Source organism: Chlamydotis macqueenii, chromosome 1 (assembly GCF_036417535.1).
Source record: "Chlamydotis macqueenii isolate bChlMac1 chromosome 1, bChlMac1.mat, whole genome shotgun sequence".
NCBI classification, from domain to species: domain Eukaryota; kingdom Metazoa; phylum Chordata; class Aves; order Otidiformes; family Otididae; genus Chlamydotis; species Chlamydotis macqueenii.
In genome coordinates, this window is record NC_141556.1 from 138,306,041 (window position 1) to 138,323,511 (window position 17,471).

The window sequence follows — 17,471 nt, forward strand, 5'->3', positions numbered from 1 at the left end:
TGATATTAAACATAAAATCTTTACCCCTTGCTATAGCCTATTTTTAGAGCAGTAATGCTGCAAGATACATGATTCAAAAAGGAAATTACTTAATTTTGCTGTGTTTCCTTCTTCCTATTAGTCTAAGATAATCAAAGACATGTTCAAGACTGTCTTTCAAGTATCGTTTGTATGGTCATTAGTGTCTTGGTGGGTACTAAACTTTCTGGCCTGATCCATTAGCTACTCTTAGCTATTGAAGTCAACACGACTGTTCATATGCTTAAGTGCTTTGTTGAGTGAGGGCCAGAGTGCTCAGAAGCTTGCAAGATTACCTCCCCAGTATGAGAAGAAAAACAAAAACTATGTGGCCAGTCACAAATAATCGTTGCAGTTTTCTGTATGAAATACCTGGTTTAACAATATATAATAAATTCAAAGGTTTAGCTACATGCAGAACAAATTATTTCAGTAATTTTCTTACTGAATAGCTTCACAGAAATTTCAGTCTCCTTATGGCATTCTGTTTGAAGGAAGGTCAGGTTTGAGTGAAGACAGCAGGTTTACATATGGCTAATGATCTTCCAAACTTTGGTAACAACTCCTTTTGACATACGATTAGCATATTAATTATATGTGTATCTTTTGGAGACAGTCAGTTTGCTGAGGTAATGACAAAAAATACCGAACAGCATTTGTTTTTTACTGAAATAACAAGCATACTGACATATGCTTGTTATTTATAGTAAATTAATACTTTTATGCTGCCAGGTAAAGTTTTTCATGTAAGTATGTCTTATTTTATAATCTTTACTTTTTTACCATATTTTATTCTAATGGGAAAATATATCAGACATTTCTTGTTAATTACTTCAAATCCTGTCACGATACAGAAATCAACTTCATGTTACTGTTTTTATTGATGCTAGATATTTTTGTTGTAATTAAGCCTTAATTTGAGCTACTGTTGTTGAACATGTGTGCTCTGAAATCTTGTTTTCCAGCAAATTCCATTTGATTTTTCTTTCTAATAAATTTTAGTTGCCTGTGTAATAATGCTGTCACAGCTGTCATTAATTGGCATTTTTGTACCAAATATGTAGAGACCCGTTGTTGAAAAAACCACCCATCAAACAGAATGATATACAACTCTAGAGCTGAAATACTTTTACCGCAGAGACTTGTTATCATTATTGCCACTTGACAGGAGTGGAACAGAGGTAGGGAGCCATGAAGTGCTTTTCCTAAAGACCTCCAGAAAACCAGTGGCAGAACTAGCTCCAGTTCCCAAAGCAATCTGCTGCAATTTTCTTGCTGTGGATCACAGGAATACAAAGAAATACATACCTTCTAAATCTGTTTACCTGGTCTCCTGGAGTGATACTCGGTTGTTGTCATATTGGTGGCATTGGGTTGTGTGAACAAAGTTCACTGCTGTTCCTGCCTATGCTATGCCAGTTTTCTAGCTACAAAGCAGACTTCATTTCCTCAGGTCAAGCTGGCACCTTTCTGCAACAAAAAAAAAAAAAAAAAGTAATATAAAGTACAAAAATGTATTTGAGGTAAAGAACAGAGCTGTCTGCAGTGACATGGTAGAAAAAAAGAAACTACGTTAGATGAAATTATTCACATGGCTGGCAGTGATGGAAATGTACAGCACAACAGAAATGTGGAAAACGTTGTCAAAGATGAGGAAAAGAGATTACTTTTTTATTTAGTTTCTTTTCAATAAACTGTTGAAGTATTTAAACTAGAAATTCCAGCTAGGAAAGGTTGCGGTGTTACCTGACACTGTGTTGGGTGATTTTTCTGAATGGGTCTCGAGCTTCAAATTCTGTGGGGAGATGATGAGAATTAGCAAATGTAGAATGTAGGCCTAGGATATTCCTGTTAGCCATTATACAGCCATGACTTAGGAAAAGTTGCAGTACTTTAAGTAAAACTTTTCAATCTAAGATGCTTAAACTGAACTGAACTTTTCTAAGTGGCAAACGGATGTATTTGGCATTGGCATTAATGGGATTTTGAGCTGCTTTTACAGCTTAAAGCTACAGAATAAATGTGCATTTTCCCCCAAATAAATTTGAAATGTATTCATTTATTTTAAGTGAAATGGAATGAAAAAGTTTAGGTTGGGGAGGGGCAGAAAGAAGATAAATCTGATGAAGAACATCTTCATAAACACAATCGATAGAGAGGTAGCTTTGGGGAGATACTTATGTGGAATTAAAGGCTTTTTTGAGTGAAACATAGGAGGGAGAGAATCAGAATGTAGGTCTTTTCGACATGCTTTAGAGCATCCCCTGATCAATACATTTCTAGTTACAGATTTAAAATTTCTGTCCAACAAAGTTGACTGCATGCCCATGTTCAGTAAAACAGCTAAGCATGTGTGGAATTTTAAGAACATGCTCATGTGATGTTTGTATAGGAATGTTTTCTTAAGGCTAGGAGCTCCTTTATACTTCAGAAAATTTACTCTAAAAATCATGACCAAAATAATTACCATTAGCTATTAGTTTATTTGGAAGGATTAGTTTTGTGCAACTCTCTGAAACATCAAGAAATCTTCAACTTGAGCAGCTGAAGGTCATGTCCATGACAGTAACATAATAGGGATTTTTAAAGTCATTTTTCTGGTTTGCTTTTCATTCTTTTTTTTTTCTTTTTAAAGAAGTTTGCAATTAAAAGTAATTGTTTGAATAAGCTGTCTGCTGTAACAGTCCTTTAAGGAGTTCATACTTAAATGATTGACTAATACTTAGATGTTGACTAATTTCACAAGCTTAGAGTTGCTCAATGAGTCCTAGTACTTAGTACGTCCTTCAAGTTCAGTGTTTCTATACAAATATTTTGAGTTCTGGGAAAGACGATGCTTACTCTTCGTGCTTTCTAACCATGAGAATAACGAAGTTATAAAGCATTGTAACAACTTATATTTCAAAGCACAGAATCAAGAACACTTCAAAAAATTAATAAGGATATTGATTATATACAAAGAAGGCTTTATAATGCGACATCTGAAATATCAGGGAAACAGACTGAAGGAGTCTGGCAGTTTCTTTGCAGTCTTATGTACCTATTCTAGAAAGGATAGCAGCACTTTCTGATAAAACTATCCAAAATCAGTCCCATTGAATACTGGATATTCTGTTAATATTAACTACTCAAATGACTTTTCAGAAAAATGTGTGGCTGTGAGTTACAATGTATTGACTTCAGCTGGGCTTAATTCAGAACCAGCTGGGATCGCCTGTCCAGTACCTACCACTGAGTTTGTTATGGACAGCTAAAACAAAAATCTAAATAAAATTATAGTAGTGATCTCACTAGGAGAGGGTATATTGCTGAAAGGAAGGCTGGGAGAAGCTTTTATTTTGCGTGCACTGTAAACACAAAATCAGATGTAAAAGACTGCGTAGAAACAAAACTCTAGAGTCATGACCTTTATGAGTGACTTTATAAAACAAATGCATATTTTCATATTTTTTTTAAGTCTCTTATGTGGCTTTTTACATAATTCCATACATCTTGTCTCCTTTTGCTTTTTAAAAAATTAAAGATAATTTCTAAAGCAGTCTGGTTATTTAATATGCATACCTCATCCATACACATACACTTTGAGTTTTTCATGCTTCTAGCTTTATTTAATCACACAATGTCCTACATTTCCCTACTTTTAAAAACTTTTCTGTCTCAAGTAGGAGCTACTTCCCTATTATATTTCAGTTTTGCAACCCAAATTACTCAGGCTCTAGACCTTGACAGGATACCTTTTTTTAAAAAAGGAGAAAATGGATTTTACTGTTGTCAATTGTTTTTACTTTTTTTTTTTTTTTTAGCAAAAAGCAATTAACATGCTTATGTTCAAATCTTTTGGATAACAGCAATCATGAAAATGGAGATGAGAACTGAAGAATTGTTAGTCTTGAAAATAAAAGTTTAGGAAGTCAGAAACATTAGTCTAATTAAAAAAAAAAAAAAAGGAAATTCTGTTTATTGAAAACCTTCATCCTACATTTACAGTCCAAGTTGCTAGAAAGTGAAATAACTTTTTTTTTTTACAGTTTCCTGACTTTCTAGCTCAAATAGAGAGGTTATCAGAAACCACAGCTGTTTACAAATGAGTTACTGAAAGTTTGCTAATGCAAGAGAAAGAAGGTAGAAAAGTAAAAAGGTAGAAAGTAAGAAGGAAGAAAAGAACTGCCTGAGAGCAGAAGCTCACATAAGGAATGGAGGTGAAGCTGCAATAAAATCTAAATAGAATTCTACTGTGCCAGGAGCTGGAAATAGCAAATATCGTTGGTTACAACCTGTTTAATTACATTTCTGAACAGAGGCTTAGTAAACCTTTACACTGATATATCTGGATGCTGAGCTGTTGTAAGCTTTCGATGCTTGGGATTTATCTTTCCTCAGTTGCCCATGTCGTGACATTCAGTGACCTACCTGACGTGTGCATCTTATCCAGTTCTTGGTGGCTGGATAATGGGAAGCCTTGATTGGCTTGGGTAGTCTCTAGCAAAAAGAGAGTGATTTATTTCTGAACTGCAAGTCGAAGTTATTATAAGTGAAAATAGCCAATTTGTAAGTTTACAAAGAGCAGTCCACGTTACATGCAGATATTTTAAAATAATAAGTTGTGATTATCAGTTAATATACAATCAATAAGAGACTCACTGTGGTTAATTGCTACAGATGGTACATTGTTAATGTATCATGATTAATACAGCAGCACAAAGTTTTCATGTCCTGAGAAGCTGGGTGTTTTGCTTGTTTGCCCCAAGAGAGAGGTGCAAGCAGGTGATAGGCAATAATTGAGTGAACTGGAAGAGGTGAAATCAGATGAAACCTACTTACAAATGCACTGTGAGTTTGTGTCTTCATCCAAGAGGCACATCAAGTGTGAAAGCCCAGCAACTAAGAGGCAAGTGGAAGCACATCCATTTCTTTCTTTATTTTTAAATAAAGAGAGGGAACGGTCACAAGACAGCAAGTTATTTCTTTGTATGTCTCTTTTTGAAAAAAAAAGTTTGTATTTCAAAGAAATCACACAAATAATTAGCATACATGTTGTTGTGAAGATAGCTGCTGCAAAAATCCATTTCAAGGAGCTTCTAATCAGTCTTTTTACTGGAATACCATTTAAGCCAGTTTCAGACAATTCTTGTTTTTCCTTTAGTTTAGAATCCTTCCTTTCTGCATACAAATTCCTCATAGCCATCTAATGCCAGATGAGGCCTTAAGGCATCAAAAATATTTGGTTGCCCTCCTGAAACCCACAATCAGGCACTTGTAATTAGTGGCTGTGTCATACCGAGCTAATTAATAATAACAGGCATAATTTTACATCCACTGTATAAAGATAGAGGAGAACTAAATCCAGGATGTATGTGCACTACCAGATGAGTTTTTCTTCTTTTGTTTAATGCTTTATTCCCCTTTGTTTTGCTTCCTTTTGCAATTAGTAGTAGACAAGAAGCTATATTGATACTGCAGCAAGTTTTCTCATTGATTTAAATGGGAGCAAACTCAAGCCTTTGGTATTACTCCCAAGAGTCAAGACTAGAATTTTATTTGGACATATACTCAGCAGGTCTTATGATATATTCTGAAAGGACAAAGCCCAGGGATTTACAGACTTTTTCAGCTGTCTTCAGGCACAGATTTCTCAGGCAGTACCAGGCAGAAGTGGTGCAATGCTCTGACAATATAAATAGTCTCGGGCAGTTGACACAAAGTCATTTCCATCATTTGCAGGATGTTTAGAAGTAGCAGCACTGCGATTTTTTTTTTAAATGCACAATTTAAATGCTTGATTTTTTAAAAAATGTAAGCAGTATATACTTACGTATCTGAAAATGCCAATTCACTATTTTTAAAGTTATCTCCAGTAGCTGATATAAGGTTTAAATTATGTAAGTGTATAATATTCTCTCATTTTGCTGAAGGATGCTTAGGAACAGGTGAGGAACCACCAGCTCTACGATACTTAAAACTCCTTCTTATTTTTGTCCAGAAAAGCCAGAAAAGTTGCAATGGTGAAAGCATAATTATAATATATGTCTTTTCCTCTTTTTTTTTATGTCATTTAGATATCAGCATGAATCAGTTCCAAGTCCACTGGTTACTGGAGTCCTGTGCACACAATGACACCAAAGGACTTGGGAAAGTAACTGAGCTGACTTATGTAAGTCTCCATTCAGTCTTCTGCTTGACTCTGAATGGTTCTGTAACATAACACAGTATGCTTTATACCATGTTTCATAGATAAGTAAGAATGTTTCTTTTTTTTTAATGTTCCTCTTTGACAGAAGATAAAAATGATGCATCTATACTGTTTTGGGGTTTGTTGGTTTTGTTTTTTTTTTTTAAATCCACACTAGGCGAAAATAATTTTTTTTTGGTCGATTTTATTCAGAAAACAATAGCAGGCAAACAAACTTCTTAGCTACATACTTATATATTTCTACAGCATATAGAACTTAGAGCTTTGTCTGTAATTAGTACTATAGGACTCTAGCACAGTGCAAATACTGAACAGTAATAATACTAATTAATAAACTTGAGGAGAATAATAGAGTAAGAAAAAAGGACTGTAGGTGAAAAATACTAGATGTTAAATCTAGAAGTTGGACAGATATCAGATAAGGAGAAAAGCTCTATGTAAGTACATGTCAACCCAAATATATATTGCAGTGGCAGTTCTTCGTACTCAATTTGTTGGCAATCTAGTGTCATCTGTCTCTGTAACACATTATTTGAACAACACAGTAATGTGATTGGTGCAGCACAATTGATTTAGTGGATTATGGAGAACGGAAGAAATCACAATTCACCTTTCCTTCTTGCCCTGACCTACACTACTGGATCAATTCAGTGGAGTTAATGGCATTTAGAAGTACAGCAAATCAAAAAACATCATTTCTCATACAGAAGGCTGTTAGCTTGTAAGATTTACTGTTTCATGGGGTCAGCAAAGCAAATATTAGAGGTGGATTAAAAAAATGATTGTGACCTAATGTTATGATCAGTTTCAATATTTCAAGTTATCCACATTGAAGCTAGGAGGAAGTTAACATTTAAGAAGTTTATTTCCACTAGAGGTCAGGAAAGACTCTTTGTACTTCTGCCCAAATGCATTGTGGGATTAGTTCATTTATTTCCTCTCAATCATCTTATGACACTTGGTCCAATCCACTTTTGTAAACTCTATTTCTTTCGAGGAAGAAAATAATTGCAAGCTAACAGAAGAAGGTTGATGCTACAAAAGGTTTGATACTGAATATCATGGGTCAGGATGGATAAAGGCTTTGCATTTCCAGTGTTGAGCATTTAGGCCCTGTCGCAATAAGTAAATGTAGTCCTGACAAAATTTTAAGCAGGAGTCAAGCTTAGTAGATCACTCTCTCAGCAGATGGAAAGCAGGGAGTCCTGTCTCTGTCCTGTTGAAAATGACCTTCCAAGTGAAGGTTAGAGTAATCCAGTTTGGGATTAGAAAAAAGAGGGAGTTATGCAGAACATTGGAAATTATTGATTCTGAAGGGAAGTAAAGATCTAAAAAGCAGTGAAAGACTTGACCTTAGTGAGTAAGGTATTATTGGACATTTTCCCAGGTGAAATAAAACCCAAACATTTTTTTCTCATATATGATTTGTGTTGAAGCTTTCAGGCTGTGATTTTTAAAAAGACTTTAGACAGCAGTAAGAATTTAGCAGGACGCTTACGCTTTGTGTAATGTTTCCTTCTCCAGTCTTTGTCTTTAAACAGAGAATTGTGCTTTGCAGTTCAGCTATGGAGCTTTTCTACCTGATAAGAACATAGGGGTAGTAAATGTACTAAGGTGGAAAAAAAATGCCATGTTAGACTTTGAATGCACTTTTAAAAAGCTAAATGTAGATGATGCTTGTCATTTACAACAGCTTAACTCAGCTCTCTTACATTTATTTAATTAAATTGGCGTTTACGTCTTCACATTGCTATCCTTGTTGGCATCATGTCAGAGAGACTGTTCTAAATGTTAGAAGCCAGTTGCTTTGATGCAGCGTGGTGAGGGAACTAAGTAGAATTTAAGGACATATCCAAATAACATGCTAATATATTTTGCTACTGAAAATAATCGTAACATAGGCAGTGTTTGCTTTGTTCTCTGAGTAGAAGCCATGTTGACGTGTGTTAAGCATATCAGGAAAATATTATATTGGAGAAAACTTTTTATCTTCTGTCAGTCTTTTTTTTTAATTTAAATTTTTCTCTAGAGAAAAATCATGCAGCATGTGATATCTTTTTTGTTTTGTTTTTTTTTTGTTTGTTTTTCTTCTAGGAAAACTACATGATTCTAAAGGACCTGTTATTTTCATGCAAATATAAAGTAACTGTTTTGCCTGCAAAATCTAAAGGTCGTTTTAAGGCTGAGAGTATTTTCTTTGTTACCCCATCTTGCTCTGCATTTAAAGAAAAAAACCACAAACACATTAATTGTCCTACTGAAGGAGGTAAGACATGATCTGGAGAAGTAGCCAAATGGTTTCAAATGCATTTATAATCACCAAAAAGAGTCTATAAAAACAATTCTGAAATAGGAAATAAAATATTTAGAAAAATAAAAAACATGACTGATGCTTATGTGAAAAATCAACTAAAATATACAGAGTAGACTTTGCCACATGACTGTTTTGTTAATGAAGTGATAATTTTAGTGGATTGTTTATAAACATATGATGGCATTTGTTATTACACAGTTTTTATTTTTGTAAGGAGGAACAGTTTCCCAGTTATATTCATTAAAATGACATATGATAACTGTAAACATGATTATGCTGGCCTGACCCATCTTTTGAATGTTTTGCTACTGATGCAAGCTGCTTTTTCAATTTGGTTTTGTTTAGATTAATTCTGCTTTCAAATAATAAATGAAGGCACTCATACCCTTTTACGGTGTTGCTACCATGGTAGGTACAGCTAGAGGGTTCTGGAAAACCGCAGAATCATGATGTTGGTTGGTAAGGACTTCTGTGGTCAGCTAGTCCAGCCACCTGCTTGAAGCAGGGCTGTTGTCAGCACTAGGTCAGGTCAGACACGGCTTTCCACAGCCAAGTCTGGAAACCTCTCTCTTCAGCTAGAAGCTTTGAGTCCCTACTGTCCCCAAGGGTATTCCTGTACTTCATGGGTCACCTCAGGGTTCTGCTGGCCACCATTGCTTTTTCCTGACCACCCCTCCTGACAGTTTCCAGCATTACAACCTTATTTCTGGGCAACTGCAACTCCAGCATATCTTTCCCCTAATCAAGAGTGCCCCTATTAACTTGTACTACAGTTTTAGAGCATTAATACTACTTTTTGCCTGCATCATGGAGTTCTGTGCTACCCTGTTGGTTTTCTTGTGGTCCCAAAATTGAAAACTGGAGCTCAGGTATTCTGAAATACAGACGAACAGCATGATGGTTGCCTGTGAATGATGCACTTATACCTTTACCTGCCACAGGCTTTCCTTTCTGTTTCCTGCAGCTGACAGGATTTGAATTGAATTTTAAATTTGACACAAAATGCCAATGGAGTGTATCAAAGATAGGCTTTGGTTAACACTGCAAATGAGATGGCAGAAAGCTGGCAGGATCCTGGGTAACACTAGAAAGAGAGCTTTGTCTGACCTTCATTTGTGGAACTGAATGAATATTATTGAACATTATCTGTCATATATAAGTTTAGCTTATCTTTTTGCTTTCCAAATTTATAGTGCCAGTTCTGCCCAAAGTGTTGGCCAAACCCGAGAATCTCTCTGCGTCTTTCATTGTCCAGGAAGGTAACATCACTGGTCACTTTTCCTGGAAGATATCTAAGGCAGACCTTCACCAGCCCATGACAGGGTTTCAAGTCACTTGGGCGGAAGTAACCACAGAAAGCCGGCAGAACAGCTTACCCAACAGCATCATTTCGCAGTCGCAGATACTGCCAGCAGTAAGTTGTTTGTTACTTTCCTTTGCTAACGGCTTCATAAGTGTGCGCACATGTGGCCTATTTTTAATGTTTAGTTGTGATGCAAATGTCACACATAGCATCCTCTGGCTCTGCAGGCAAGTTGGAGCAGGAAGTGCTTCATTTTTCATCCTTGCTGGGGAAACAAACAGCTTCTTGATGACACATCAAACATTTTAATGTTCAGAATTGTCAAATTAGCAACCATTGTCAAAGAAATGCCTGCAGGGAGGAAAGGATCATCTGTGTGGCAATAGATAGTTTTTATTTTATTTTGGTGATCAGACTGTTCAACTTGGCAGTTACTGTAGTTTTACGGATTATTTAGTGTCCAAGTCAATGGATTTAAGATAATTTTCTCTTCAAGTCACTTGTTGCTCTAAGACAAATAAAAACCACTTCCCTCTCTGCCAGTACACACCATTATCCGACAGATAAATAATTCAAAGGAGAATTAGGTTTCACTGTTTATTGAGAGTGTGAGAATTAACAATTTGAATTCTTCCCCCTATTTACTTTAAAATGGCCTTTGCTATTTCAGTTCCTGCTCTGGCAGAGTCAGGTGAAAAGCACTTCATTCAGACTCTGTTGCCAGATCCACTGAAGTCAACAAAAGGGCTTAAGGAGCTGGCCTTGATCCAAAGTCAGCCAATGACATCAGGAGTCTTTCTGTTCACTTCAGGGAAGTGGATCAAGGCGCTTGAGTTTAGAGCAGAGCTGGCTGAAAATCTTTTCACAACATAAGTTTCATCAAAGAATGCGTAAAGTGTTTTGTTGGATGCATCTTACATTCAATACTTTTCCCCAAATCAAAGGCAAGGTTCTCACCATTCTGTGTTAATTCCTAGCAGACTGCCCCCAGGCCAGGGCATCCATGTTTCAAAGCCTATTGGTCTGAGCAACAAAGGTCAACTGCAGATGCTCTAAAACTATGAAGCAAGCTACCATGCAGTGTTCAGAGGTGTTTTGTTACAGTGTAGTGCAGACTCAGGATGCTCTGCACCAATTCACTCAAAGCTCAACCCACAGTCCAGAGAGGAGGCACGGTGCAGGTACAGCCTTGGTCTCCTCAGCAAGCCAGGTTGCAAGATTAACTGAAGAGATTTCTCAGTCACAGACCTTTGGCTGCAAACAACCACAATAGCACAATGATAAGTTACAGACCATGAGATGTTACTTTTCACCTCAATTTTCATCTTTTGCTTTAGGAGCAGATGTATGTTTTATTCAGAATTTCTATTCCTTTTTTTTTTGAGCTTTTGGTCCAGTTAGGTCTAAAATATGTATAATTTTTTTTTAAAGGCTCCTTTGCATTATATTGCACTTTCATTTTTTATCTTTGTTTTCCTGTGTTTTCACTACTGTAAAACCTGGAGATGCCTTTTATTTATCTATCATAATATGTATACATGTGTTTATGACAACTGGTTAAGAACACTCTGCTTTGAGCTGAAACAATATCTCCTACCTCTCAGAAACCAGTAGAGTGTAGGGTATTTTACAGTGAGGATCATTCACTCATTCTCTTTGGTAGCCTCTGACTGATAAAAATTAAATATTTACACAACAGGGGCTGAAACCCACAGGTCTCAACTGCCAGAGGAGTGCCTGAATGTGCAGAGAGTGTGTGTGAGTGCAATGTATGCACTCCTCTCCTATGCATTCAGTATGTTCTTCAAGGTGCAACAGCTTCAAGCAGGTCTACTAAGAGCCCTATCTCAGAATATGCACTAATTTGGCACTTAAACTACGCATTTTTCCCCACCTTTTCTCTCTCTCCTTTCCCCTTCACTGTCTGCTCTGGCAGTAACAGCAAATTATCAGTTATTCCCGGAGCCCAGTTAGGTCCCTCTGCACGACGCTGGGTGCAGTGCCAGCCAGAGGAACTTGCCCTGCCAGTTCCTGGCAGGCCCAGCCTGGCTGGTCGCACTATCTGATGTCACTGCCCCACTGTCCCCTTCCTGAGCCTGGTCCTGTTCAGCATGGAATAAGGTGGATCACGACTTTTGATTTCTTAATGCCCTTCAGTCTTTATTCAGATGTATTCCCATTTGGGAGTGTGTATAAACTTACTCTGAAATTATTTTGCACAGATGTAAGTGGCCACGCATTGTATGGAGCAGTGAGAACTGAGGCTGTCATGCCAAAAGTGGCATTAAGAACAGAAGGGCAGATTCTCATGATGTAATTGGGACAGATATGCTGAAATCTATGTAGCCACACTTATTTTCACTAGCTGAAGCAAGGGGCCAGACCTATGAATTGCCATAGGTTTACCAATTAGTGCAATTCACAAACAGATCAAAAATAAAAACAAGTTTATATAAATGAGCATGTTTGTTAAAAAGAATAACTAGGAAGTTAAAATTTTAATTTTTTTAGTGATTTTCAAGAACACTAAGGAACAACTTGGACCTTTTACACATGAAACCATAACATTATGGTAAAAAAATATGCTCAAAGGCAACGGCAAGCAAAAAATTCAAAACAAACCCTCTTAACAAAGTGGTGCGTACATTAAATCCTTTTAACACAATTCTAAGAAAATAATTTGTGGATACTGAGAGTGACAGAACCTATTTAAACCACTGCTTTGTGTGAGTAGATCAACTGTGTCTTATTTTCAGATACTCTCAAAATTAACACAAGTTATTTATTTTTAGGATCATTATGTACTTACTGTGCCCAATCTGAGGCCATCAATGCTGTACCGCTTGGAAGTTCAAGTGCTGACAACTGGTGGGGAAGGACCAGCTACAATAAAATCATTCCGAACACCCGACCTTCCTCCATTTTCACCCCACAGTAAGTATTACCCTATTTTGACGTGTGGCTACGTGTTACAGAACTTGACTCCTCCCCATGTAAACAGTTAGCTTGAGCCTTAGAGTCTTTATTGGTTCCAGTTTCATTCCATAATTTAAGATGTGTGAAAATACTGGATTTTTGCCCCCCATAACTGTCCATCAGCAATGATGGAAGCAAATGCAGTCTTTCTCTCACTCAGTTTCTGTGGTCTGACACTTGCCATTCATTCCACGGTAGCTCTTTGGCTTATGCCTGTAGCAGTTGGGATTCAAAGATGGTTTGTCCTCCAAGTACTATGTAGGTCTGGGATTGCTTAGCTTTCAAGATTAGATTTTTTCTGGGTGCATTCAGTTCAGCATGACCCGAGGCTGATCATATTTCTAAAGCAGGGCAGACCTCTTAGTGGCCATTTTCAGCATTTTATAAGTTTCTGAAAAGTACTGCTCAATGAAGTTCAACAAAAAATATACTGAATTAGTCCAAGATTCATCTGCTTGAATCCTTTTGTCCTTTCACAGTCACTAAAGTTGTCTGGACTAAGCATGCAAATAATTGTCAGCATAGGCAGTTCACTGACAAGGTGAAGGATTGCAAGCTGAAGGCCTCACAAGGACTTTTTAGTACGAAGAAGTGATGGTGTTACATATTCAGGGTTTGATATGTGCATATTTTTCTATTCTTTTGTTTAGGACCTCGTCTGAAGCAACACCATCCACACCACTACAAGCCACCTCCAGAGAAATACTAGACTGTTTTACATGATTATACAAATAACTGCAAGAAAAACTGAGCTTCCAAATGGAGGCTAGGAAAAGGCACATCAGTAGGAGCAATGAACTCAGTTTTCCAGTGGAGGTTACCATCCTGTATGATCTGTATCTTCTTCTCTGTAGTTTAGCCATGACAAATTTTATTTGCACCAAGGCCAGGATGAAACAGCAAGTATCATTTCAGTACCACCGCTATTCAACAAACTGAAGATTGCATCCAACTCAACACCTGTGAGAAAATCAAGTGTGTTCATTATGAGGTTTTTGTATTTCTATGTTTAAAGTAGATTGAAACGGTGCAGTGTATACAGCTTTTTCTCCTATTGCTTTCAATGTTAATATTTGCAAGGTTGTCCTGTGAAGTATTCGTACTTTTGAACACTGGAGGCCATGTTCTCGTCAGTGTGTCTATATGATCTATTTTACTTAAAGCTCTGCCTGTCACCGTTTTAAGCCCTAGTGTATTTTGCTACTGAAGAAGATCTCCTTCATGTCTGAAATAAGGACATAAGTAAAATAAATACCAGTAACAGAAATCCTAAAATAGTCAGTATTTAATAATTGCAGTATAACCACAGAGGAGAATGATGATACATTTGTATCAATCGTCTGTTTTAAAATGGTAATGTTTTAGTATATAGAACTTCTACTAATGTAGGGTAGATGTATGATTGTAAAGAAACAAAAGACAATTAATACAATTGTGGAAAATCTATGGCAATTCCTAAAATTAATTGACAAGGCCTGGAAGAATTACTTTTAAAATCCCACTTGGTTTTTTTGGTATACAATATTTCAAAGTATAATAATATATTGAAAAGAAACACCAGTTTTCTAGTAAAAAATTTGAATAGTTAACATGAACATTTTAGAAATTCAAATTCTGAGGCACACCTATTATTCAAGTAGCTGTAGAGCTACTTTTTGGCTTTGGTTTTTGATGGATGTATCTCTTTTCCCTGTGGATCTTTTGAACAGAAGAATGGATGTATTGGCTCCATGCTATTCTGCTTACAGAAAGAATTACGTGACAGTATTCTGGCATCTGGAAAATATTGGCTTATAGCTTATGTGAATGCATTTTTCAAATTTAGACAGAAGGATGCCCTTTTTAACCCTAAGGGAATTGATATTGCCTTATTGTGCCATATAAACTGTCTAGAATAATTTGCCACACAGAGAGACATCCTTCAATAGTAAATAGAAACTGCTTGGATTTATTATCAAGATGGTGGAAAGTATCTGCCAACAAATGGCCATATAAATACTTATAATCATCTTGTAGTGTTCAAGATATTCAGAGTGCTCCTGTGTTCTTTGGCACAGTTTCCATTGCTCCCTGAACCATCATGCGATGAGGCTAACAGATCTCAAATGCTTAGTAGCCAAACTTCACAAGGTGGCCACTTTTTCTACCAGCAGGTGCTACAGACTCATCTGTCATTTGTATTTGCCCGAGATATTCAGTGAGAGGAATTCAAACATGAGTGGTAAATATATTTTCCTTCTCTTGATGACAAACTGTTTTATGGAAAGCAAATATGGAGAAAAGAAATATATACCTGAAATGGAGGATCAGAGTTAGGTCTATTCTAGCAGAGAATTCACAAAATATTCATATACAATTTGTCTATGCTGAAGTTTATAGCTTTTAGTTTCGTGTGGGTTGATATTATAGGAGGTGAAGGAAACTGAATTAGTTTCTGATCATTTGCTCATTCCAGTTTTCTTACATGTCTACCTTTGATTTAAAAGGGCTGTTTTTTGCCATTTTCTTTCTACTTTGCTTGTTGTCTTTTTTGATACTTAGTAACCAAGAACTTTTCCAGAAAATGTCTATTGCTACATGATTTGGGCCTTTAACAGTAATTTTAAAAATATTAAAGTCTATGGTGCTTTTAATTCATTCCTCTAATATTCTATCATCTTCCCTTTTCCAAAATACATTTGCAAATGAACAGATAAACTCTTCATAAAATCTCTAGTATAAAGTTTTATTTTCAATTTTGGCAAAAGGCCAGAGTCTCAGAGACTTTTGTTGAGATGGAAATGTATTGTATGCATGAGTCTTTACAAAGAAAACACAATTTGAATCAGATTGGTGTGCAGTGCTACTTCGACATCTAGATGGCACAGAACATCAGTAAGGCTAGAAGTGGTCTCTGTGGTGTCTGCTGAGAGCAGAAGTCAGTGAGATCAGGGAAAGTAATTACTTCAGGCTTCTCTGAAAACTTCTGTCCAAACCTGTCGATCACAGTCTATTCTAGTTACGCTGGAACAAATCTGTAGTGACTTGATTAACGTTAATGAAATTATGTTTCATTCATAGTGACATGGTAAATCATAGAACATAGATGTCGGTCTTTATTACAATGATGCCAGGTCTGGCTTGGAGATAAACTGGAAGTTAGGAGCCCCGAGTGATCATACCCTTAGTCTTGGTTCCTGAGGGGATGCCTCATTCTTCTGAAATGAATCAAAATGCTTACTGTTTGCTGATGCCAGTCTCTTTGAAGCATTCAACTTTTAAAAGTAACAATGTACTTTTGACGAACATGGAAGGATTTTCCCTTTTAAAATAGAGTCTGGAAATAAAAAGAAATTTTGATAAAGTAGAATTGTATTGAACAAGTGTATTATATAGGGTCCACTAAGATGTAAATTATTTTTTTCCTTCTACAAATCAGTTTATCAACTCACCTTCCAAGTCACCCTCCAAATAAAAAATGAAAAATATAAGGTCAACAAAGCTCAGGCGTGGATGTTAAATTCCAAACTATGAGTGATTTCCTGATTATTCTTTGAATTTAGCAGTATAGATTTGACGTTGTTAGTGCCTAATTCATAACGCCTTGTTTACTGAATATTACAGAGTATTATCCTCATTTACTAGCCTAAGTCAAATTAAACATTTAATTCAGCAATAGAGTTGTAATTCACTACTTGATTCACTAGTGAAAGATTTATTTTCTGTAATGATATTTTGTGACATGGAGTTAATATAGATATTGGGATGCTTTTAGATACTCTGCACCTTTACCCTAATGTATTATTTGCTATGTACGATTCTGATGATTTGTCAGTTGAGTTCAGGATGCATTTTGTTTATCTTTATTGCTTAAAGGAGAATTATAATATTATGCCATTTTTGCTAACTGCTTTGTAAAATGGATTTTTTTTTGTTCATCAGTGACTTTTGTTTAAGAAGAGAATGGTTTGTTGACAGAGCTTGTGATGTACTACTATGTGTATCATCTTGAATATTCATTAAGAATATAGAACATAGACAATAAATAAGAGACCTGACTTCTGAAATGCTGAACATCCTCAACTTAGTGGCTTCAGAAAGAGCTGAGGACATGGTGTGGCAATACTAACATTGACATTCATGTTTGGCATGCTCATACAGAAAATCAAAGAAATACTCATTGCTAATGTGAATGGGAATTTTACCATTAGCATTAGAAGTACTGTATAAAAGTCTGAATACTGAGTCAATTTATTCCACAGTATTTTCATCTCCATGCTCTCAACAGGAGTCAGGGAGAGTTTCAGATAAGCAGGCCCTGATTCAGGAGGGTATGCAGAAGAAGAAACTTCCATATACACAGAAGAAGTCAGTGGAGTGGAAGTAAACCCTTGCAGTTAAGAATGAGCTTTAGTGATGTCTTGACTAAAGCATGGATGTCAAAATCTGCTTGAATACTGTCTTAAGTCAGGGCCTATAGAACAAAGTATGAGGCCTAGACAGTTCTAAATTCTGTGTACAACACCATTAAAAAATTATTTTTGTCTTGTGTATATGTAAATGTAGTTGTGATGTTGACTTATTTATTAATTAATTTTCTTATACTATGTGCCAAGTATATTCCTACCCTCTTGATCAGTACCTGTGAACATCAATTACTAAAAATAATGTTATGCAAACTTGTGCATTGT

At 36.2% G+C, this 17,471-nt stretch overlaps 1 protein-coding gene across 4 annotated transcripts in view; it reads left to right on the forward strand.

Annotated features, from left to right (window-relative positions):
* Positions 1-13,779, forward strand: part of ANOS1 (anosmin 1) — a 127,503-nt gene extending 113,724 nt beyond the window's left edge. For all 4 annotated transcript variants that reach the window (XM_086740488.1, XM_086740480.1, XM_086740463.1 and 1 more), the window contains 5 exons: positions 6,075-6,169; positions 8,303-8,474; positions 9,716-9,936; positions 12,618-12,759; positions 13,452-13,779. In XM_086740488.1, coding sequence (XP_086596614.1) covers positions 6,075-6,169; positions 8,303-8,474; positions 9,716-9,936; positions 12,618-12,759; positions 13,452-13,510 — 689 coding nt within the window. In that variant the 3' untranslated portion in view covers positions 13,511-13,779. The remainder of the gene's footprint in view (positions 1-6,074; positions 6,170-8,302; positions 8,475-9,715; positions 9,937-12,617; positions 12,760-13,451) is intronic.
* Positions 13,780-17,471: the final 3,692 nt, after the last annotated feature.